The sequence below is a fragment of the Euleptes europaea genome, chromosome 16 (assembly GCF_029931775.1).
Source record: "Euleptes europaea isolate rEulEur1 chromosome 16, rEulEur1.hap1, whole genome shotgun sequence".
Classification (NCBI taxonomy): Eukaryota; Metazoa; Chordata; class Lepidosauria; order Squamata; family Sphaerodactylidae; genus Euleptes; species Euleptes europaea.
In genome coordinates this window covers 53,714,081-53,739,779 of record NC_079327.1, presented here as the reverse complement: position 1 = coordinate 53,739,779, position 25,699 = coordinate 53,714,081, and the positions used below count along the sequence as shown (strand labels likewise).

The 25,699-nt window shown below is 45.3% G+C and overlaps 1 protein-coding gene across 2 annotated transcripts in view; it reads left to right on the top strand.

Annotated features, from left to right (window-relative positions):
• The window catches only part of DMD (dystrophin), a 1,354,185-nt gene that overhangs the window by 1,152,136 nt on the left and 176,350 nt on the right, over positions 1-25,699 (top strand). For both annotated transcript variants that reach the window (XM_056862020.1, XM_056862019.1), the window contains one exon: positions 13,219-13,297. In XM_056862020.1, the coding sequence (XP_056717998.1) occupies positions 13,219-13,297 (79 nt within the window). The remainder of the gene's footprint in view (positions 1-13,218; positions 13,298-25,699) is intronic.

The following is a 25,699-nucleotide window of genomic DNA, read 5'->3' as shown; positions in this document are numbered from 1 at the left end:
GACACGATTTCAGCCCCATCAGCCATGTGGACATGTCTGAGGTGGTGGGAGGTGGAGATGTTGTTGCCTGGGTACACACGATTCAAACCACCTGGCCATGGTTAATAAAAAATCTGGAATGGGCCAAAAGCAAGTACAAAACTCAAGCTGACAAACACCGGGCGCCGGGTAAGGACTACGGGGTGGGGGATACAGTTTATCTCTCCACCAAAAACCTACGGTCAACCCGCCCATGTGGCAAACTCAGTGCCAAATATGTCGGTCTGTTCCCCATCTCCCGCATCATCAACCCAGTCACTGTAGAACTTCCACTCCCGAAGTCTTTAAGGCGTATCCATCCCGTGTTTCATGTCAGTCTGTTGAAACTGCATGTTTCCTCCCCAGAGTGGCATCCCGAGCCTCCGCCCGGGGTGCCTACGCTGGTAGGGGGGAGGAGCATTTTGAAGTTGCTAAGATCCTGGACTTGCGTGTCTTTCATGGTTCCCTCCAGTATCTAGTTTGTTGGAAGCACTTCAGTTCTGCTCAGGACGAATGGGTACGCTCACGCGACATTTCCGCCCCTCGCCTGGTCCGTGAATTCCACGATGCCTACCCGCATAAGCCAGCGCCCAGAAAATGAAAGGGGGGCCTGTGGGGGGGCAGAATGTCAGGCCTAGCCTGGGCGATGTACAGAGAATGCCAGGCATAGTCTGACAGAGAATGTTGTGCTTTCTGACAGAGAATGTTGTGCTTTCACCAGGTGCTGCCCAATGGTCGACTGCCAACTATGTATTTTGACTCTGAACTTCATGGGAACGTATTCCGGTGGGAGGGGGGTTGCCATGGTTTCCTGTGTTATTCTGTGTTCTTTCATTTATACCCAGCACCAAGCTTTTAGTTCTCATAAGTGCCGTCTTGATTCCTAGCTACTGTTAACCTGTGGATTCTCCAATAAATCAACTCTCTTTTGGACTACTTGTCTGTGGATGTTGTTTATGGGATTGTCACGGGGCAAGTGCTCACATCAGGTCTTCAGATGCATTATACCATTACGTACATGAAAGATAGCCTGCTTAACAAAGGATACATTTACTTTTCCCTCTGAACAATGAGCATTTCTTAGCCAAGAAAATCATCTTTAAAAAAATTATGTATACGTTCAATACAAAACCTGCTTCATACAGGACCTAGGGATGTAACACTAATGCCTTCTTTGAACTGCCCTGAGTCAAAAGTATTGCTTTCTCTGACATCTGACAAAATACATGAGCATGTATTTTATTCCATTCATTATATATTTGAACTATACTATTACATTTGTCTCTTTTCTTGATCTTGAAACACTTTGGAAAGGCATTTCATGTCTGCAAACACATGTTCCTTCCTCTCTGTCAGCTGTCAATGGACTACATTGAAATACTGCAAAGGTGTAAATAAAACAAGCAATGGATTACAAAAATGAAGGGCATGGGTCAGACACATTGTTTGAAAGTAGGATGAGCTGCAATCCTCTTTCCTGGGACTAAGCCTCATTGAATAAAATGGGACTTACATTTGAACAGACCAGTAGACCAGAAGTAAACTAAGCCCAGTGGGTTTTGTAACCTTGCATATAATTGCAGTCTGCGGCTTTTGTTAGCAAAGACTATTAGTATTGTATGTAGAAAAGAAATTAAGTACAACTTTGCGAGACAAGACTAACTGGGTGTTATGATCTAGAGGTTGGAGGGTTGCTGCTCGGGTTGCCAGCTCTGGGTTGGGAAATACCTGGAGATTTTGTTGGTGGACCCTGAGGAGGGCAGAATTTGGGGAGAGGTGGGGCTTCAGTGGGGAATAATGCCATAGAGTCCACCTTCCTAAGTGGCCATTTACCCCAGGGGAACTAATCTCTGTCATCTGGGGGATCAGTTGTAATCCCAGGAGATCTCCAGCTCCCATTTGGAGGTTGGCAACCCTATCCTGGAGCTGGCAACCCTACCTGTGCCTCCTAGGAACTTGTTAAATTGCTACAAAGAAAAACCTGAACAGTTTCATGATGTTGCCAGGCAGCCCAGGTTAGCATTGCTTCTGCTGGGAAATCCCTGAGGGTCTGACAGTTCGGATGGGCATTGCCCATGCTAGGAAATGCTGGGGGCTTAAGCCCAACTGCCCCCCACAATTTAGGAGGGTGACCAGAGCCATCTCTAATGAGGGCTTCCTTAAGAGCAGATGCAGTCCTCTCCCCTATGTTGTTTAATATCTATATGCATCCTCTTGCCCAGCTTATCTGGAGGTTCGGTATTTATCTGCTGATGGTCAGCCATCTGGACTCTTCCCCGGACACACTGACCAGGTGCTTGGATGCTGTGAGTGGATGGTAGAGACCAAGCTGGCTGAAGCTAAATCCAATGAAGACGGAGGTCCTGTGGCTCAGCTGGGGCAGCCTTGGGGCAGGGTGCTGACTCCCGGTTCATGATGGTGTGAAGTTAACACCTATGCCTACCGTCAGGAGCCTGGGTGTGACCTTGGATGCCTCCCTGTCAATGGAGGCCCAGGTTGAGGCCAGCTATGGTCCCCTTATGTATAAATGCTGGCCTCTCTAACCTCCATTGCTACTACTCTCACCCTATTTTAAAAAAGGTAAACTTTGGGTTTGGGTATATTGGGCCCGATTATTTTGGATAAATCCAAAATAAAGCTGAATACTCATACCGATATATTTGGGTATTTGACTTTGTATTGGGTTTCCCAAAAAAAATAGGCCCATTATAGTCTATGAGGATTTTTTCAAGGCTCCTGGAGGGCATTTTTGGAGGTAGAGTCACCAACTTTGCAGCATGACTGCAAGGGACTCTCCTTCAATGGTCACCAAAGTTTGGTGAAGTTTGGGACAAGGGGTCCAATTTTATGGACCCACAAAGGGGTCACCCCCATCCTCCAGGCATTTGCAAGCCGAGCTGTCCATCGGTTTTCAGGTTCAAAAGTTCAGCATTGCCAAGGGGTGGTGGAAAGAGCCAATTCCAGGCTGGTGCCTCAATGTCTGGGGTCTGCCATAATTTCTAGGTTGCTTTGCATGGTGTCCATGCAAATTAGCTTCCAAATGGAGGAAGAAGGCTTACATGCAACAGAAATAAGGCACGGAAAAATTCCTTTTGGTGGCAAATGACATACCATGAGCAGTCCTTTATTGTGGTCAGTAGGGCTGTCAATTCAGTTTGTCCGAACTGAAAAAACAGCCAAATTTCCCCAAATTCAGCGGTTTCTAGTTTGGATGGAACCAAATTCAAAAAAGGCGGGAAAACGACAAGTCAAATTCAGCGAGTTCGGGCGGACTCCGGATAAATTCATGCAAATTCAGGGCTCAGAATCAGCAGCATAACCGTCAGTTAGTAAGCTGCATTCTCCCGCGGCCAATCGGTGGCCAAGCTGGGTCTTCTTCTGGCCAATCAGTTGCGGTTGAGTGCAGCTGCTGCGCGGCCCGGGGAGAGAAAGAGTTTGTGTGTGAGAGATCCCCATGGGGGGTGCGTGTGCACATTCGTGCCTTTCCACAGCTCTGGGGGGGGGGCATGTTTGGAGGTAGAGGTCCCAAACTTTCAGCGTAGCTTAAGGTGACTCTTCTTGCAAGAACCCCCAAGTTTTGTTAAGAATGGATCGGGGGGGCAAGATATGGGGCCCAGAAGGGGTTCCCCCTCCTTAATGTGCATCTATTCCATTTTACAGCACATTCGCGCCTTTCCACGGCTCGGGGGGGCATGTTTGGAGGCAGATGTTCCAAATTTTCAGCGTAGCTTAAGGTGACCCTTCTTGCAAGAACCCCCAAGTTTTGTGAAGATTGGATTGGGGGGGTGATATGGGGCCCGGAAGGGGTCCCCCCTCAATGTGCATCGATTCCATTTTACAGCACATTCACGCCTTTCCATGGCTCTGGGGGACATGTTTGGAGGTAGAGGTCCCAAACTTTCAGCGAAGCTTAAGTTGACCCTTCTTGCAAAAAAACCCAAGTTTTGTGAAGATTGGATCGGGGGGGGCGAGATATGCAGTCCCCCCCCCATCCATCGGAATGATTGCAAGCAGGCGCGATCCTGTGCATCTCGAGAGCGGTAAATCCAAGGCAAAACCTCCCATGCATAAATGGAATCGTATTGGATTACTCCTGAGAATACATCCACAGTAAGACCCATTTTGGGGCTTTTCTCTATAATTTCCCCCCTGTGTGTGTGGGGGGGGGGGAGAAAGCAATTTCTTTGGGTGAGGGGGAGCCAAAGGGGGCTTTCGCCCATTCTGCTGAGGGGGGGTGCCCACTCGCCTCTGCAGGAGTGTGTGTTCTGCTTTTAAAGTTTAAAGTTGAGTCTGTGCGGTGGCTAGCAATGCGAGTCTCTCCATTTGGGGTCCAGCCGAGCCAATCAGTATTGGTCTGGGGGGGGGCGACTTGCGTGAGTCTCCCTCCACTTGGTTCGTTTGCATAAGGGGGGAGCGTCCCTCCACCATGAGAAGAAGGAGCAGGGCAGAAAATACTAAATCTGGGGCTTTTTTTGCACGGTCTGTTTTGCTGCTCGCTCAAAACTGTTTTTGCAAAATGTGACTTTTACAATGCATTTGCAAGTCACCTGCTCCTTTTTTCCTTTTTGTTGAGTTAATTAATAGCATATGCAATGCATAGGTAGAGTGCCTCTGCCTTGGAGTTTGCAAATTTCAATTGCACACTCCAAAGGTCGCGGGTTGTTCCTTCTGCATAGCTAGCCTATCGCGCCTCTGTTCCTTTCCATGGTCGCTCACGTGTTGCTTTGCATTGCAATGGTTAGCACGGGAGGTTTTGCCTTGGATTTGCCACTCTTGAGATGCACAGGATCACGCCTGTTTGCAATCATTCCAGTGGATGGATGGGGGAACCGCATATCTCAGGGGGCCCTGCCCCAATCGTCACCAAACTTGGGCATTCTTGCAAGAAGGGCCCCCTCAAGCTACGCTGAAAGTTTGGGACCTCAAACCCCAAACATGCCCCCCGGAGCCATGGAAAGGCGCAAATGTGCTGTAAAATGGAATAGATGCACATTAAGGAGGGGGGACCCCTTCCGGGCCCCATATCTCGGCCCCCCTGCCCCAAACATCACCAAACTTGGGAGTTCTTGCAAGAAGGGCCCCCTCAAGCTACCCTGAAAGTTTGGGACCTCAAACCCCTAAAAATGCCCCCCCGGAGCCACGGAAAGGCGCTAATGTGTTTTTTATTCCTTTATTCGGCCGATTTTTTCCCCCGAACTCAAATCTCGTGCCGGATTCCACAGAACCGAAGTGGGGGAGTTCGGACTTCGGCATTTCCCTGATCAAAACAGGCCGGATTTTGCAGGATCCGAATTTTACCAATTTTTTTTTCAACAGCCCTAGTGGTCAGTAAAAATCTGATTCCAAGAGATGGTCATGATGTGGGGAAACGAAGCCTCTACTCAGGGCAACCTTCTTTTGGAAAGCAGATTTTCATGTTGGGGTGGTAATATCGATGCCAACTGAAGTCATGACCATGGGGGCTGCCTGGAGGAGATTGCTCATCCATGTGGATGGAGAAATCTCCTTCGGAAGCCTGGCAGGTGGCTGTTGAAGCCAGCTCTTTTAGTTGGAGGGTATATCCCTCCGGATGGGACTGGGTGAGCCCCATCTTTTAAATAACTCTATCTCAAAAGGGCCCCAACTATGGGGCCCTATAAAAAAAAAACCAAAAAAAGAAAAAGGGGAGAAAGCACAGAGCCATGCCTCTGAGCAAAGGCCAATAGCCGAACCCAAAAAGCTGAATATCTATTTGGCCTTTTCAAGAATTGCCTATTTGCCTTCGGGTTTTGTTATCTGGGTTTTTGTATCCGGTAATCCCAAATCCTGAAATTTACTGAAATGGCTATTTTTCGGTTTATTTTTGGTTCGGGTTTATTGATATGCACAACCCTACTCCCTCTTCAGTCATGTTGTTATCCATCTCCTCACCTAGATGCAGTTTTATGTTAACACTTCAGAGGCACATTTAGATAAATAGAGACATTATTTGAGGATAGTTTTATACGGCTTTTGAACTGTTGTTTTAAAGTTTTAATTATGTAATAGGATGTTTCCTTTGTAAGCCACTCTGAGCCTGGCCTTGGCTGGGTAGAGTGGGATAATAACTTGAAATAATAAATAAATAAATAAATAGTTGTGAGCTGCAATGTGAATGAAAAAAAGGAGGGAGAACTAGAAAAATGCTGTCTGTAAATCAAATGCAATCTGAATATTCCCATTTGAAGAACACATAAATTGATGTCTCTCTCTTATACTACATTCACACAGGATTCTCCACCACCCCCACCACCACTCCCGGTTGCAAGCTCATGTTTGGTATTAGGTTTTGTTTATGCTATTTCACCTGCCCTCTGGCCACTAACTTATTGTAGCTTGTCAAGGTAATTATTCCAGCACACCAAGCCCCTGAGCTACTTTAAATATGTTGTTTCTTTAATAAACATATGACATATTTCTTTCTAAAAATGAGAGTCTCCTGAGGTCCTGCAGCCAAACAAATCCATGCTGGTGAAACCAATATTGATGGGTACCGAAAAGGTGAAACAAGACCTAAATAAAACAATGAAATATATTTATAATAAAGAGCTTATGCACATATTAAAAACAAGCCCATAGGCCCACAGATCCAGGGCTGATAATCTAAAACCACTTGTCAAATGTGTTTCGGCCCTCAGGCCTTCTTCAGTGGTCTAATACAACATATTTTGCACACATAAAATTTCACAAACAACTATAATCATTTAGTGTCAGCCAGGGTATATATTATAAGGCTTTAGAAAAGGGCAAAGTACTATCAACCACTGAAATTCTTAACCACCTAGCCTTTCAAAATATCAAGGGCCTGACTCAATCCTTGTGTGTGGCCTTTGTAGATCTGACAGCTGCCTTTGACTCTATTGATAGAGAATGCCTTTAGATGAAGTTGGTTGGCACAAACACAGATAAACGCCTACTATTCCTGCTACAGGAACTATGCACTAACATCTCTGTGAAAATTAGGGTGGGTACCTCAGGTTCTTTAATGGAGGAAATACCAATTACCAGAGGAGTAAAGCAGGGGTGTTTCCCCCCCCCCGTTTAACATATCTAAATGACATCATCCCAAAGCTATCTGGCTCTGAGTTTGTTTCTCCCTCTTTAGGCTCTCAGAAAATATCAGTCCTCTTATACGCTGATGATATGGCTCTGGTCTCTCTTACACGTGTAGGCCTAAGATGGTTGTTGCACAAAGTGGGTGACTACTGTAAAGAAGAGGCCTTAAATATAAACTATGCCACATGTTGTGCTCAAGACCTTTGGTCAGATGAGCCTGAAATAAAAAGGGAAGGAGAGGAAAAAGGATAAACTATGCCAAGACCAAAGTGATGGTATTTAGGAAAAGGCCCCGCAAGTTTAAGTGGTCCATAGACAGAACCCCTATAGAGCAATGCAGCACCTTCAAATATCTAGGGGTAACATTCAATTTAACTTTAACCTGAAGGGCTCATTTGGCAATTACCAGAGCCACAGTCTTAAGATCCATAGGGGCTATTCTGAAATTTTATTATACAAAAGGAGTATTCCTGATCGATCCAGCTCTGAAACTATATCAGAGTAAGGCAGTTCCCCAACTTTTGTATGGTGTAGAGGTTTGGGGTTGGAAGGATCGTCTGGTCGCAAAGCTGAAATCAATCCAAAATCACTTTTTGAGGAGAATTCTAGCTTTACCCAGAGGCACCCCTGCAGCAGAACTCGGTTTGCCCTCAATCAAGGCCCATGAACATGTAGCCCTGTTAAGATTCTGGAGAAAGCAAAGCAATGACACCACCAATCTACATCACAGGCAGTGTTTTAAACTGATGATGCAAAATGATGCTGCCAAGCTAGCCTGCTATAACAACATCCTGCATTGCTACTCCATTTCGGATGACACCCAGGCTGTTCCCATAGCCGGTACCAACATCTGTGATTGGGTGTTCAAGCATGATGCTGCATCAGACAGGCAATCAATCTCCCGGTCCAAATTCTTACCATGGTTTAAATAGTTTAAAAGGGATCATGTCAGAGCTTTATACCTGTAGTCAGTATCCCCTTCCATAATCTCAGAATAGCTTTTATCTCACTCCATTTTCAAACTACGCCAGTGGTTTTGTTAACTAGACATTACTCCCAAACACCATTGGCCTCTCATTTATGTATCTGTGGAGCTGCAGTTCCAGAGGACCTAATGCATTACACTTTATTCTGTCCTCTTCATATAGAGCCCAGATCGAAATTTCTCGCAGCATTTCTAAAGGGCCTAAATCTTTTTTCAGATCCAGAGAAGTTGCTCTTTCTCCTCTTAGACGCCGGCCCGGTTGTTTCCTACTAAGTGTCACTCTTTGCTGTAGCAGCAAGAAAATCTGTACTAAAGCTGTTTTTAATAAGGGTGTTTAATGTATTTAATTACTGGATTTGGGGGGAGGGGAGTCAGACTGTTTAAATGTTATTATTTATTAATGGGTTTTATATGACAGATTGTGATGGCCTTTGGCCACAAACAATAAACGTTTATTGATATCATATTATAAGGTGTCTGGAAAAAGAATACAGAGATAAGTTAAAACCAGTTTGACTTTTAAAAATTCCAATTCAAAAAGAATATTTTGGCTACTTACAATCCAAGTGAGTAAGTGAGTGTTGCTAAACTATATTTAGAAATGTATAAGCACACATCCAAGGAATGTAGTTAAAATATTTCTTTGTGTAAAAAAAAAATCAAATGTAGCTATTAAATTAATCAAAGAAAATGCACAATATCCAAACCAAATCAAAGAACTTCCTTATAATGTACATACCTGGGCCAGAATGGCATTACATTCAGAGTGTGCACCTCATTATCAACCAAAAGAGACAATGCTGTAAAATGATCACAGTCTTCCTTAAATAGAGCATGTATGATTTACCATGACTTAGCTTAATTAGGAGAGAGGCAAGAGAAGGGGGGCAAATTGAGGGAAAGGCTACTACGCCCTTTAGTTAAAAACTTTTTTTAAATACAGCAGCGCACCCGTAAATTACTGAGTTTAATACAGAGAACCAAAAATCAATGCAGACAAAGCCAATCAATTTCCTCATTTAGACCCTTTAGTGCAAGGGTATCCAGAGTGTAGATCCAAAACGTTTAAAATCTAAGATTACAAAATTTAAAGACCAGAAGACCAATTTTGAACACCAATGTGCAAGTTTAGAGTAGATTTCTAAAACTAGCCTAAAAAGTTCCCAAAACTAGCAAAAATTGATCTAGCCTGTTGTAATATAGAGTATATTAGAACAAGATATTAGACCAGATACATACCTGTCTTCTAGCCTTTAAATGCACATTTTCTATTAATTTAGCCCATTTGACAATTTGCCAAAACCTTTTCATCCATTTCTTAACAGAAAGATGTTTGCAGTGGAACATGTCAGCAATCATAGAAGAAGTAACATTTTTGTAACTCCATGGTATTCAAAAGTTACAGCAAAGCAGGCAAGAGTATACCTGCGGTGGCCCTTATGCCTCTTGAACAGCTGGAATTGCAAATGAATTAAGCCAGAAAGAGTTAAGCTAATATTTTTTACACATGGGATAAACATATATTTACATGTGTGGTGGAGTTTTGCATTTACATATAATACAGTTGTGTATTCCATTGTGCAGTTGTTGACTACATATATGCACTAGTAAACACCCATTTGCTATCACATGTTGTGTGCATGGTTCCCAAGTAAGAAGTGTTTATCTAGATTAGATCGAGTTTTTCTGAGTTTCAAATGTAGTGACAGATATCACTTTTTCACTTACAATGGTTACATTAGAAGTCTGGTAATTTTATGAAGAGAAAATGTACTGTAATAAGCTAGAATCCATTTTCAAGTGCAGTTTAGCTCCTCTTAACTACATACTGAAGCAATTATATACTGCAAGTATGCTTGTTTGGTAAAACAAAGTATAGGTTGTAAACTATTTCATTAGCACTTTGCAATACATATTTATAGAAATATGATGTTTGTGTGTGTGTAGACAGATTGATATAGATATATGTAAAATAAATAAGACCCTTCCAGTCATAACTGTGTATAAATGCTAAAATGGTCTTGTCTTCCTAAATTACTATTTCTAGTAGCCAGACTTGGGGGAGGTGATATTGAAATTTATGAATTAAAGCTTGTAGGCAACAATCCTTTATCATAAAAGGAAGTCAGGGCACCAGTTCATTATGACTGCTGGTAGATAGGATGTGTGGTGGTCCAGTGAAACAAGGATTTATGAAGGCAGCCTTCCACAGAACTACAGTATTCTCTTTCCAGTTAAGAGGTGTACTTCACAGGCAGACCTTTGGTCTTACTGACTGCATATTCAGAGTGCCCCTGAATACTGAAGCAACTACATACTGCAACTATATGTGTTTGGTACAATAAAGCACAACTTATTAACTATTTAATTAACACTCTAAAATACATATTAATAGAAGTGTGATACATATTTATGTATGTAAATGTACACATATGTATAATAAAAATAAAGCACTTCCAATCATAGCTCCAGCTTGAAAGGGTCTACTTCTACTCCCACACTTCCTCCCCCACATTTGCCATAGTTTAATCAAACAGTTATACCAGAGCCATGTGAACCAACACATGTAGTTTCAAATTAATGAAAGATAAAAAAAAAAGCAATATTTGATTAATTATATAACATACAATCCTACTCATACAGCAATGTATGGCAAAACTCCAATTGATTGGGACGGAACTGAGTTGCAATAATAGTGTCAGGCATAGCCTGTGCAGGAAATGCCAGGCATGGCCTGACCGAGATTGTTGTGGTTTTCCCAGGTGCTGGCCAAGGCCAGCTCTAACCCTGCCAACTGTGTGTTTTGACTCCGAACTCTGTGGGAATCTTACCTCCATGGGAGGGGGGTTGCCATGGCATCCAGATCTACCCTGATTTGGCCTATGCTCTTTTTTATATGCCCTGCACCATGCTTATAGTTCTCATTAGTGCCAACTTGACTCTTAACTGCTGTAAACCGGTGGTTCTTCCAATAAATCAACTCTTTTTGGACTACTTGTCTGCGGATGTTTGTTTATGGGATTATCATGGGACTAGTGCTCACAAATAGACATTAAGTTAGATGAAATACTTTCTTCTCATTTCTTGGGTTGTATGCCAAAGGCTTTATGTTTCCTGATATTTATTATATTTTACTCTCTCGTTTTGCTTGAGTCATACTGAGTCAATTAGATTATTGGATCTTAAGTACAGAATATTGCTTTGAGCCTAAAATCTTAAAAATTGAAATATCTTAAAATGGCATGCAAACAGTAATTAATGTCTCTCATACAAATTAAGGCAAACATTTTCTTAAATAGTCATGGAACTATTTGGGCATCTTCCCACCGCTTGCCCACTCCTGTGCTAGAACCTGTGAAACTATTATATGTTATCAAGTCATATCAACAGTTCAAAGCAATTGGCATTAATTTCCTTTCCTGTGATCTCGTTAGATCTCAGAAGCTAAGCAGGGTCAGCCCTGGTTATTATTTGGATGGGAGACCACCAAGGAAGTCCAGGGTTGCTGTGCAGAGCAAGGCACTGGCAAACCACCTCTGTTAGTCTCTTGCCATGAAAACCCCAAAAGGGGTCGCCAGAAGTCGGCTGCGACTTGACGGCACTTTACACACACACACCTTAAGTAGCACAAAGAATGCATGGGGTTTTCAAGGCAAGAGATGTTCAGAAGTGGTTTGTCATTGCCTGCCTCTGCGTTGCAACCCTGGTATTCCTTGGTGGTCTCCCATCCAAATACTAACCAGGGCTGACCCTAGCTTCTGAGATCTGTCAAATCTGGACTAGCCTGGGCTGTCCAGCTCGGGGCACAGTGCCATAGATGAGAGGATTTAATTTCACATAAGATATACACAGACCAAGAATGTAGGTTCTGATGCTTCAAGTGTCTCTGTAAGTAGTTATGTGACATCTTCTGAATTAGTTGTCATGGGACATTGTGATGTCCACTAGCATAAATGGGTTTTAGAAAGGTGGAAAGGTCTTAGTGGTTGGTGTAACCAAAAAATACACCACTCACTTTCAGTTTACCTCTGTCTGCCAAGTTATGAAAACAAACACAAACATGATGAAGATTGAATTCTGACCTCAGAAACTGTCAATGGGATCTGGAGCACTATGTCAGGAGCAGGCCAAGACCTTTAAAAAAACAGATGATCACAATTTACTCATGTTGCACTTTTGGCTTCACCAGTTGCCTGGTCATCTCCTCCTGAAGCATTTCTGCTTTGTTCTGCTGTGGCTTCCCTATTATGGTTTTAAGAAGGGCTGAGAAATGGTGCATACCATACCTGGGGAGGGGCTGTGGCTCAGTGGTAGAGCATCTGCATGGCATGCAGAAGGTCCCAGGTTCAATCCCCGGCATCTCCAGTTAAAAGGACCAGGCAAGGAGGTGATGCGAAAGACCCCTGCCTGAGACCCTGGAGAGCCGCTGCCGGTCAGAGTAGACAGTACTGACTTTGATGGACCAAGGGTCTGATTCAGTAGAAGGCAGCTTCATGTGTTCATGTGTACTAATGCCAATGTTGGATTAATGCTCCGGATACATTGTATCTCTATGGAGGCACGGGCTGAACTCTCCCACTGTTTAATGCTCGGCTTCTCCATTGAGATACATTGCAAAGATCACACTAAAGATTCCGAACACAGCCACTTTGCCGATGCTTTTCGATGGAGGAGGATGGGGGTGACCCCTTCCAGACCCCATAACTCCGGATCCCCTGACCCAATCTTTACCAAACTTGGGGGTTCTTGCATGGAGAGTCCCTTCTAGCTACCCTGAAAATTTGGGACCTCTGCCCACAAAAATGCCCCCCAAGAGCCATGAAAAGCTGTGAAATGGGTTTAATGGGTTTAAATGGCCAAATTTTTTGGGATTCCATGGAAGCTCACTGGGTGACATTGGGCCAGTCATATACTCTCAGTCTAACATATCTCACAGTGCTGAGGATAAAATGGAAGAGAGGAGAGAAAGGGGAAGTATAAATGAAGTCAATATATAAATAAATATGACTGTACATATGTAAAGTGCTCTAAGAATCTTGTTATTCTAAGCTGTTGTGGCAGTACTCTTAGTCACATCTGAAGTTGTTTTTAATGAAGCATCTGACTTTATTGCCTCTTATTATACTTTCCCCCCTACACAGGTAGATATTGATGAACGCATCAGGCAGCTGCATGAGGCCCACCGGGATTTTGGCCCTACTTCTCAGCACTTCCTTTCAAGTAAGTAATTACTCCCCATAATAGTTGTTGCTAAGTTCAGCGTGGTATAGTAGTTAAGGTGTCAGACCAGAACCTGGGAAACCCAGGTTCAAATCCCCACTCCATGGATGCTTGTTGGGTGAACTTGGGCCAGTGGCACACTCTCAGCCCTCACCCTGGCTACTATTTGGATGGGAGACCTGTAAGGAATACCAGGATAATGACATGGAGGCACACAATGGCAAATCATCTCCAAACATCTCTTGCCTTGAAAACCCTGTGGGGTTGCCATAAGTCAGCTGTGACTTGACGGGAGGGGGGGGGGAGTTCTGCTGTGTCATATATTCAGTTTTGCCATAGGAAAAAGTTGGAATATTTGTCTGTGTTTTCATTAGTAAAACAACGTTAAGCACAGTTTCATAACCCAGCACTTAAGATGCATTGGGAGCTGAAACTTGTGCTCAGATGTTCATAACATTTGATATAGAAAGAGCACAAAAAAACAACAACAACACCCACACACACAAATACTAAACCCTGGTTCTCATTTTTAAAAAGGAAGTGGTAACCCACTCTTTGGACCATACTGTTTCTGAGTACCAGCTGGATTCTCCTGATATAGAACACAGGACCACTAAAAAAAAGTACTTCCTGTGCATGAAATATTTGGTGATAGGAAGAAGGTTCTAGGTCAATATGAACAGATATGCTCCATTATTATATGGTTCCATTATGACTTGAGTTCTATGGCTTGCAATAAAGGAGAATTTTGGGGATCGATAACAGATTTCATGCAAGAAAAAAGCATATTCCTTTGAGATTTATTTTTTTAATTAAATAGCTTCCCAGAAAAAAATGTTGCTTTTCCACAAGAATGCAACAGAACAGCACTCATATGTAACATAAAAGTAACCCCATTCAAAATTAACCCTTTGGATTTTAGCCTTTTCTCAGCACACAAAGGAGTATGAAATATTGGTTCTTGTAGGTTATCCGGGCTGTGTGACCGTGGTCTTGGTATTTTCTTTCCTGATGTTTCGCCAGCAGCTGTGGCAGGCATCTTCAGAGGAGTAACACTGAAGGACAGTGTCTCTCAGTGTCAAGTGTGTAGGAAGAGTAATATATAGTCAGAAAGGGGTTGGGTTTGAGCTGAATCATTGTCCTGCAAAAAGTATCAAAGGTAATGTCCAGTAATCATTGTCCTGTAAGTATCATGATAATGTGCTAATGAGGGTGTGGTATGTTAATATGGAACCATTGTATCCTGAAGTGATCTGTTAATGTGTGAAATCCAAAGCTAATCCGCATGGCTGTTGTGGACTGCAGTCTTTGTTAGTCTGGAGGTTTTCAGGACAGGAAGCCAAGCCTTATTCATTCTTAAACTCTTTTCCTTTCTGTTAAAGTTGTGCTGATGTTTATGAATTTCAATGGCTTCTCTGTGCAATCTGACAAAATAGTTGGTAGGAAAAAAATCAAAAATCAGAAAACTCACTGGATGTCTTTGGGCCAACCATCAAGTCCAGAAGTCTGTTCACACAGTGGCCAATCCAGTAGGCTTAAACTGGATTAACTCTGCATAGAATCGTTAGTCAGTATATAATATTAATCATCAGTATATCTAATTCTCAACATGGCTTCATCCATGGATATTTAAATCCAGAGATTGAGACCATGGACAAGAAAGAAAGATCTTTCTACAAACCTGAAAGAAGCCCCAAATCTGCAGAAAAATCCAAAATCTAGCAAAAAATACATGGCGGGGGGGGGCATTAAAAGCTCATCAAATGATAAAAAGGAACACTTGTGGCTTTCAGAAACAGATACCCTCAGTGGCTGGTGTTAAGCAACCATAACGGTATTGCCAGCATTTAAGCCTTGGTTTCTGTCAGTAAAAGCCAGGGGGAGGGACAGGGCCCTTTCCAGGGTTGTTTTGGTCTTTGAAGGAGGACTTATCAGGGCCAGCCCTGGCAGCAATCACCAGAGACTTGCTACCATGCGACTTGCATGACTCACCCAGCCCCAACAGCTTGCTACTGTTCAATAGCAATCACCCCATGATCTAGCTATGATGATGCAGTGAGCATGAAGAATTTCATATGATAGAGAAAGCAAAATATAAAAATGGATAGCTTCAATCACAATCACCTGGCAACAAACTGTAAATTGTAAGTTGGTGATCTGTTAGAATTTGTTTTAGCATGTCATCAGTGGGCCTGTAACTACTAGATGCTGAGAACAGATATCCCCATCACATCCTATTTATGGACTTCTACTGGGTGATATTGGGCCAGTTACACATTCTCAATCTAACCTTTATCACAGGATTGGTGTGAGTATGAAATGAAGGAGAAGAGAATAATGTAAGCTGCTTTCTCTATTGTGGAGAAAGGGAGGGTATATATGAAATAAATAATAAATATAGCTTAAGATGGAGGAAGATAAAAATATATTGGTGGGTGGGTAGAAAGTTGAGAAGGAAGCAGGGAAAGATGAGATATGGGGGCTGACAGGAGGAGGGAAGAGGAAATAGTGTATTGAGGAAAAAGTGAGGTCCCCCCATAGGTCCTTGCTGGTTTCCCACTGTGCAACTGGCCCAGACTGGTGGCTGGCACTGCACAACTGGGCCTGGCTCAGCAGCCAGCATAATACAACTGGCTAGACTTTGCCTGGGTGGAGGCCGCCAGGGGAAAGGAAGGAGGCAAAGCTGAAGGTAGGGAGGCTGATAAAAATAGGTTGGTTTGTGGGTGAGAAGGGAAGAATGAAGCAGGAATGGGGGATAGGCTATGGGGGTTTTAGGGAGGAGAAAATGAGATTCCCCTACAAAGCCTTGTGGGTCCCCCGTTTGAACAAATCTATTTACTTTAGCATTATTTGGTGTGATATGTTGCAGCTTTACTACCCATCATCTTTCTGACAAGCCTAAATATAATTTTCAGCCTCAGAAAATAAAAGAATAGAGTTTGCTATATTCAAAGGGCTAAGAACAATTTAAACTCTACAGTACCAAAAATACATATTTTGTGAAGAATAATAAGCAGAGACTTCAACCATATTGGACAAAGCCTCAGGCTGCATGTCACAGAACCCATTTTCTCTGAACTCATGTGGAGAGAAAATTGTTTAGACAGAAGACTACAAGTTTACTTCTGTACCCTTCCACATCACTTAAATAATGTTTCACTTTTCCAATGACTTGCAAACTTTGATAAGGGAAATCAGTTTGCACAGAATATCGAGAGAAAGAAGTGAGTTTCCATGAGAGAAGTTTCTTCTGAAATGGAAAGTAGCTTTCTCTCTGCTGGATAGATGATTGCATAGGAAAGGGGAAATTATACCTTGACGTCAGTGATCAAGGATCTGCCTAGTACAGTGAATAATGCCAAGCATTTGAATCTGCCCTGAAAGAGTTGACAGACATGTAGGCTTTGATCAAAACAATTCCCCCCCCTGAAAAGTAAGGTCATAGCAAAAAGAGCAAGGGCTTGGAACTGAGGTCACAGAAGCTCCCTGAGAAAATTCCTGATAAAAGGATCACAAGGGAACCCCAGAGAATTTATTTGTAAGAACAAAGGCCTAAGTGAAAGAATAAAAGCAGGGTTGTATGGCCCTTTAAATGTCCTTTTAAACAAATACCATTTTGAAGTTGCCAATACCAAATGGGGAGTAAAAAATAAATTTGTCTTGGTGTTCTCCTTGGACAGAATAGGGAATAACAGCAACCAGAGGAAAGAATTGGGTTTCTCAAAATCACCACCTCTATTGCTTTGCAGAGTTAAAGATAGAGTTAAAGATAGAACCGTGTGTTACTAAGCAAAGTCCACTGATACTATTTATAGTCAGGAACATGTAGTAGCAAATATGAACACTTTGTTGCCTTTTACTGTATAAAATATCATGAGGTAAACAGAGACCATTCTTTTCCCTTAGGTATTTCAGAGGCAATGATTACAACACTGTGAGAATTTAAGTGGTTTTATTGCCTACAAGAAATAAACAAACAGACTGAGAACCAGGAGGGTTCGGATCCCACAAAGCCCTCTGGAATCCCATCGGATCCATGAGTCTTCATGGGCGAGCATAAGTCAGCTTGCTGCCAAAACAGGGTGGAGGTGTCGTACTCAGGCAGGAGTGTAGCGTGCAGGCAGTAACCAGGCCCGAGGCTTGGCCTCTGGTTTCAACAACAGCCATAGGAGTACTGCGTTGACCAGAGCCTGACGCAGGCTTTTCTCTTCCCGTGGACCGGGCTAGACCAAGGTAATTAGCAGGTAAAGGGGTAGAGGCACTTACCAGTCCAATCTCCTTGTTTCTCAGATCAGGCGTCAGCTTGTACGCCGGGGTTGACTGGGATAGCTTCAGTTGCTGGAGCTTCTGTTTGCTTCTCTCAGTCAGTGGCCTTCAACATGTGTTGAACCCACAAGAACTCTGGCAATCTGCCTGGCCTTTATCAGCCTAGCGGTTCCAGCATTTTCCACTCCTCCCTGCTTAGGCTTGATTGTCTTTGCTCTCTCTCTCAAGGCCCACCTGGCCTTTTGCCTTCGTTCCCTTAACTGAAGCCGGGCCCTGATCCTCTGCTTCTCAGCCGGCTTGGGAGAACTTGCAGGCGAGGAGTCCTGCTCTTCTTGCTGTTCTGTTTGCTGCCAGAATGAGCAGCCCTCATCCCCTGCCATGGGTCTTGGTGGCTCTGATGTCTGTTCCTGCTGTTCCAGTGCAGACCTTGGAGGAACGGGCCCAGGTTCCCACTCCTCCTCTTCCTCAGAGGAGGAGGGCAGCTCAGGTTGGCCTACGACAGGAGGCAGGAAGTCAATCCAGGCCTTTAGGTCCAAAATATGTGATGAAGGCACTGCATCAGCATGGATGTTGAAGTCCCCCAACAATATTAGTCTAGGAAACTCCAAGGCCCAGCCATCCACTATCTCTAACAAGTTTGGCAGGGTATCCGCCGCTATATTGGGCATCCGGTACACCAGACAGATAGCCAGGCTCTTCGTGACTTTCCACATCAGGCCCACACATTCAGTGATGGGGATCTCTGGGCTGGGTAGTGCCCTGAAAGAGAAAGCCTTCCAGACCAACAACGCCCATCCACCCCAGGTCCATTTTTTGAGACTGATGTAGGACTGAGAAACCTGGGGAAGCTAGATCTTTCAAGGCGACTGTTTCGCCCTCTCGTACCCAGGTCTTGGTCATGCACACTAGATACACACCCTGCTCAGTAAAATAACCCTGAAGGATGGCAATCTTATTGCAAATGGACCTGGTGTTGCAAAGCATCAGTGCCGGAGATGGGTTTTTCCTGAACCTCCTGTCATCATGTCTCGGGATGGGACACAGGTTGGAAGGAGTCCGTGCTTGACCATATCTCCGGCTCCTTCCCTTATACCATTTGCTCCCACCTTCCGTGGCCCCCAATGATTAGGATCCCCGGCCCACTGCTGGCCTCCCAAGATGGAAAAGCTTACTGCATTGAACCCACACAGGTCACTGCTGCAGTCCACTATGGTCTAAATAGTAAATCCAAAAAAATACACAAACTAAAGCAATACAATTTAAAACTCCCAATAACCCACCCCACCTTACAACCCTACTAAGGGATTGTAGTAAGAAAACTAAAACTACTAATATAGGATAAAAGCCTAACTAGCAAGTTAGAAAATTTAACTAGGGTTGAGACTAAACACATCCAAGAGGACCTAGCCAACAGGTGCAGGTTTCTATAATCCCTAAGGTCCCTAGACCTAGGTAGATGGTAGTTAATATAGGTCCCTAGTAGATGGTAAGAAATGGAGGTTTTGTTCTTCTGCAGCCGGAGAGGGTTACCCTGCAACACTCGGGCAGCATCTTGGTGGGTGATCTTCCAGGCCCTCGGGGCCGCCTTACAACAAACAGCAATCCCAGGTCCTCTAAAGTGAATAGCAAGCAACCGTCCGCAGCTATCAAGCCACCCTGGAAGTATACTACTACCCCCTATAACAGGGGTCGGCAAACTCATTAGTCAAAAGAGCCAAATATCAACAGTACAACTATTGAGATTTCTTTTGAGAGCCAAATTTCTTAAACAAACTATATATAGGTAGGTACACTGTTTATTAATAAACTTTACTTAAAGTTTTAAGTCTTAATAAAACTAAAGGTACACTGAATAAAACTTGATATCGTACTTAATAGTGATCTTATTTATTGATAAAAATTAAATTGTAAGTCCCTGCCATTTCCCCCTCATCAACTGGAGTCCTCGTCTGGAGGCCTGGTCTACCTCCACAAAAGCCTATTGGTAGACCTGGCCTCCGGCTGAGTCCCATTGGGAGGTCAGGTCTACCCATTGGCTTTCTTGGGAGTAGACCTGACCTCCGGAGGCTCTTAGAAGCCAATTGGTAGACCTGGCCTCTGAAGGGGGACTTTTTCCCCCCTCCTCGGAGTCCAGGTCTACCGCCAAGAAAGCCAGTGGGTATACATGGCCTCACAATGGGACTCAGCCGGAGGCCAGGTCTACCAAAGGAAGCCTGCCCCACCCAACAGCTGATAGGCGGGGGGGCCAGGAACCGCCAAGCTGCCCACCCAGCAATCATGCGGCTAGAGGGGAGGGGAGGCTTTAGCATCCCAACCATTGAGGGCAAGGGAAAGGGGGATCCGGCCATTCTCCACGGCGGGTGGGGGGAGAGACAGCGTGCCTGCTCGCCCGCTCTCTCTCAGGCGCGCCGGCTTCGCAGCCCGGCTGCCAGCGCGAGCGGGCGCAAGAGCAGGGGCTCCGAACCAAGTTCGGAGAGCCGCACTCAATGGGCCAAAGAGCCGCATGTGGCTCTGGAGCAGCAGTTTTGAGACCCCTGCCCTATAATATAGAGGATATGTAATATGCAGAAAACGGTTGGAAACTGTCAGAGAGCTGAACAGGTCCCCAAGATTCCTGAAGCAGGGCCTCTGAAACCACCCGAGGCATGTTGACTGTAGTCCGAATGTCTCAGAATGCCCGAAGCTCTACGACTTGGTGGAGCACTTCATCAACCTTTCAAGTCCCAGCTCTTAGCCATAACATGGTAACAGCGGCGGCGGCTGAAGATCTCACAGATGTAAAGAATATGAGCAAGGTAAACAATAAGGCCAATTTGTCCATGTCCGCCCAGCAGCAAGCAACCGGCCCCAACTCTCACTTGTGAATCAGCTACAAACCCAATGAACAAGACCTCAGGCTCTGTCCTAGGGTAGCCACCCAACACTCAGCTTCTGAACTCAGATTCTAGCTCCCCATTCGAACTGCCCCATCAAAATGGCATCTAGCAGTGAAAGCCAGTGTGGTGTAGCAGTTAGAGCTTCAGAGTAGGTTCAGAAATACTCAGGTTCAAATCCCAATCTTGCTGGGAAAGCTTACTGGGTTATTTTGAGCTAGTCACATCCTTTCAGCCTAACGTACCTCACCGGGTTGTTGTGTGAATAAAAAGGAAGAGAGGATAATAATGTATGCTGCTTTCGTCCCCACTGTGGAGAATGGTGCTGTATAATGAAGTAAATAAATAAGAAATGTAGCTGAAGATGGAAGGCTGATAAAAAGAAGAAGAAGAAGAAGAGTTGGTTTTTATATGCTAACTCTCTCTATCACTTAAGGAAGAATCAAACCAGCTTACAATCAAAACAGCTTACAATCACCTTCCCTTCCCCCTGCCCACAACAAACACCCTGTGAGGTAGGCGGGACTGAGAGAGCTCTAAGAGAGCTGTGACTAGCCCAAGGTCACCCAGCTGCCTTCATGTGGAGGAGTGGGGAAACCAACCCAGTTCACCAGATTAGTGGTGGAGTTGGGAATCAAGTTCAAGTGGAGGAGTGGGGAATCAAGTGGAGGAGTGGGGCCTGTTTCTCCTATCTCCTGTCTTAATTCTTATTGTAACAGCATTATGATCTGATAATACTCTAGGTAATATCTCTGGATTATTTGATACATTCATTAACCCTTTAGAAAGCCATAACATATCAAATCTCGAATAAGTAAGATGTCTGGATGAAAAATATGTATATCCCCTTCTAACCCCATTTGACAGTCTCCAAGTAGCAAACATTTCCCATTGGTCTGTAATATTATTAAAAATACCAGGAAGCTTGCCCTTGCATTTCCCCCTTTTTTTCTTTGTTGATCTATCCAACTTTGGTTCTATTACCCCATTAAAGTCCCCCATCCATATAATTTTGTCTGTTGCATATTCAGCTAATATTGACGCCAGATTATTATAAAATATTTTTTGATTCAAGTTTGGCGCATAAATACCCACCAACAATATTTTTTGATATTCAATTGTAATTTCTATCAACAGAATTCTACCCTCTTTATATTTATCTATAATCTTTGGCTCCAATACCAAAGGAACATACTGTCAGGCTGCTATCTCGGTTTCAGTATTGTTTCTGTGTCGGTACTGTACTGTCTAGCCTCAAGGCCGACCACACATACCAAGGCCTGGGAATACTGCTCCTGGGAAAGTTGCCTCTGTCTGTGTATGCTGATGTTGTATAATCTCCCGCCATTTACCGCCTTATATTATCGTTCGGCTAGTAAGACTCTCATAGCTGCCATAGTTCCCTGTATGCACTGTATTGCCTTTTTGACCAGTAAAAGCCATCTGCTTGGATTCTATATGACTCTGTGGTGATTTCTGGTTCGAAGGGTCAGGAGCTTACATTATGGCAGCTATCTCTCATCTTCTTTATTATACTACTAGTCAGGCTGGAGCCCAGGGGGGTTCGCCTGCCGCTTGGATGGGAGCTGAGAAGCTCTCCGAGTGACCTACTATCCTGGATTCCTCTCGGAAGGATCCCACCCTGTTACAGGACATAGTCGCTGAACTCTTCAGAACTACCCTAGAGGTTTGCCGCTTGAGGGGACTGGTACAGGAGCAGTGGCAATCTCTTAAAGGGACTCTCTGGATGTTGACGTCGGAGGATACTGATACTCGTTTAGATCTTCAGGTCTTGGATCAATTACTGGACGATGCCCGGTTGGCAACTGAGGATTTACAAGTACTAACTGGACTTTTGGATAATCTTATTTCTCGAGAGACTCTTTCCTCTAGTTCTATCATGGCAGGAGCCCCGCCGGAGGGTTTTTCCCTGATCCCGGATGCGGCCAGCTGTCAGGCTGAAGCCAAGCGAGTCGCTATTCACACCGCTCTTCTCCTTGTGGAATGTACAAAGGACACCCCGGTCGCCACCTTGGCTCAGGCTTTGACCTCGACTTTTGGAGCCGATGCACCTGCACTGGCGGTTCGAATACAACCCTTGCTGGGCGGGGAATCCGACCCCATACTCTCACTCCTGGAAACAGAACTTTTACCGCGTATTATGGCGGAGGCTGCCCTACGACTTGAGAACGCCAAAGTTCTTGCGGATAAGGATGCCGCCGAAGCGGCTAAGGTCGCCAGAGAGAGAGAGGCTGCTGACGCAGCCAAGGCGGCAGCAGCAAGGGTTAGGGATCGGGCAAGAACGGATACGCGCCCCAAGGGCACTGTACAAGGGCTATCAGGTCTGTCTTTTTCCCCGGCGTTTGTCCCATCGCGCGCGACCCAACGCGCACGCCGTTTGGCTGACCGACGTCTAGACTCAGGAGAGTCTGAAGACGAGGATCTTTATGGAGATAGCTCTCAATGGGCCACGAGCTTCCGGACCAGTAAGCCTCATCTCACTGGTGGCCCAAGTGAGGAGGTTCACCTCTTACGAGCCCAGAATCGGGAGCTCTCCGACCGTGTTGATCAACTCCAAGAACTAATGGAACGTATGCTTCAGGATAACAGGCAATTACAACAAACCCTGATAGCCCAAGCACAGCCTGTTCCGATACCGGGTCAGGGGGTGCCCATCCAGCCACCCCAACCACCCGCTAATGTGCCTGCTCCACCCTTGCCTCCCGGAGCTCCCGTTGTTCCTCCGCCCGGACCACCCGTGCAACCGGCCCAACCTGCGCCCGGCCCTTGGAAGCAACTTAAATTGAGGACTACGTACGACGGATCTCTCGAGACTTTGCCTTGTTTCTTGCATCAAGTGGACAGTTATATGCGAGAACAAGGACAACTTTTCCCCACGGAAGATAGCCAGGTGCGTTATGTAGCTTCCCTTCTGACAGGTAAAGCAGCTGACTGGATGGTCCTCCAGTTTGACACCCGTTCTCGAGCTATTCGTTCCCTCAACAACTTCATGACTGCTCTAAGAAGGAGGTTTGAAGACCCCTTCCTGGGGGAAAGAGCCAAAACGGAACTCTTACAACTCAAACAAGGCTCTGCTACAGTTTGAGAATTTGCTGATGAATTTCAACGACTGGCAAGCAAAATTGTAGGCTGGCCCGAAACCACTCTAATTCATCATTTCAGGGAAGCCTTGCACCCTGACGTTCTGAACTGGTCATATATGCGGGGCGATCCCGATACCCTTGAAGACTGGATTCTATTGGCCGAGGAAGTGGAAAGCCGCCGACGCTTTATTTCCCTAGTCCGTCAAAAGCACAAGGAAAAAGGCACCCAAAAACCGCAATCCAAGGCACCACCGCCCGTCCCACGAAATCCTCCACGTCCGCCCCAGGAACGTGAAGTCCGATTTCAGAGGGGTGCCTGTCTTACTTGCGGAGAAATGGGCCACTTTGCAGCTGTTTGCCCGCACCGCCATGAGTTATTTCGTCCCAGCACGACGACCCGCGCCAGAGGTCGTCCACCACGCAGAGGCACCGCGGCCACCCGCAGCGCAGCTCCGGGAAGACCCACACCCTCTGCACTCCATGCCGGAGACCCAGCCTCCCTGCCTGATACCTTACCCCCCCACCGGGCCTCCGACTGTACAATTGAGGTGGTCAAGGACTGCACCTTAACCAAAAGTAAGATTTACCCTATGAGCGCTTCCGAGCGCACCGTTCTCCGGGACTTCCTTGACAAAAACCTCGCCAGAGGGTTCATTCGCCCATCGAATGCCCCAAACTCGGCCCCCGCGTTTTTTGTCCGGAAAAAAGAGGGCGACCTTCGTTTATGCATTGACTTCAGAAAACTCAATGCGGTTACCCAAACCAACGCCTATCCTATCCCATTAATATCTGATATTTTGGGACAGTTACAGGAGGGCCGGGTGTTCTCCAAGTTGGACTTGGTGGAAGCCTACTACCGAGTCCGCATCCGCGAAGGAGATGAGCACCTCACTGCCTTCTCTAGCTGTTTCGGTATGTATGAATTCCTCGTGATGCCGTTCGGATTGAAAGGGGCCCCGGGGGTCTTTATGCAACTCATCAACGAAATCCTTCATGACTTGCTGTATCGCGGGGTGGTGGTTTACTTAGACGACATTCTCATTTATTCAAAAACCATGGAAGAGCATGTAACTCTAGTCCGAGAAGTTCTGCAGCGCCTGCGTGACCACCAACTCTTTGCAAAACTGGCTAAATGCGAGTTTCATCAAAGCCAGCTTACATTTTTAGGATACATAATCTCCCACCAAGGTCTTCGCATGGACCCTGTCAAAGTCCAAGCCGTTCTCGATTGGACTCCTCCCACCAACCGCAAGCAAGTGCAACAGTTTTTGGGATTTGCAAACTTTTATCAAGGATTCATTCCTAACTTCGCCCAAGTGGCCCTACCCATTACTGATCTACTAAAAACCAAAGGGAAAGCAAACACAGCTACCTTACCCTCCGCAAAAATCCTGTGGACTGATCAATGCCAAGCCGCGTTTGTGGCTCTCAAACGCCTCTTCACATCCGAACCCGTACTACAGCACCCGGACCCAAACCAAATGTTTATTGTGCAAGTCGATGCCTCCGATGTAGCTATGGGAGGGGCCCTCCTCCAAAAAGGTCCGGATGGCCTCCTTCACCCGTGCGCTTACTTTTCGAGAAAATTTGCGCACGCACAATTGAACTGGCCCATTTGGGGAAAAGAGGCAGCGGCCGTTCACCATGCCCTGACTCTATGGAGACAATTCTTAGAGGGGTCCAATATCCCCTTCGAGGTTTGGACCGATCACAAGAATCTAGCTGCCCTCACGGGGTCCCACAAACTATCAGCAAAACAACAACGTTGGGCTGAATTCTTCGCTCAGTTTCGTTTCGTCCTAAAACATGTTCCTGGGAAACAAAACGTTCTCGCAGATGCCCTCTCCCGGTTGCCACAATACCCGGTAAAACTCGAGAGACCAACTGACTCTCTGTTCACCCCTACGCAAAGGGGAACCCTTCCTGTACTGGCCGTACAAACCCGATCTCAGCAACAGCACCCCAAATCCAGTTCTCCAGCATCTCCAACCCGAGCGGCTACCCAACCGCCCTCGCAACAACAACGAACCGACGGTTCCACTCCTCCAACCCCACCGGCTGCCCTACCGCCTACAATCTGCGCACCACCGCACGTAAGCACTACCCCCATAGCGGGTCCTCAGACTACTATAGCCGGGGGGGGGTTCCCGCCAAGGTTC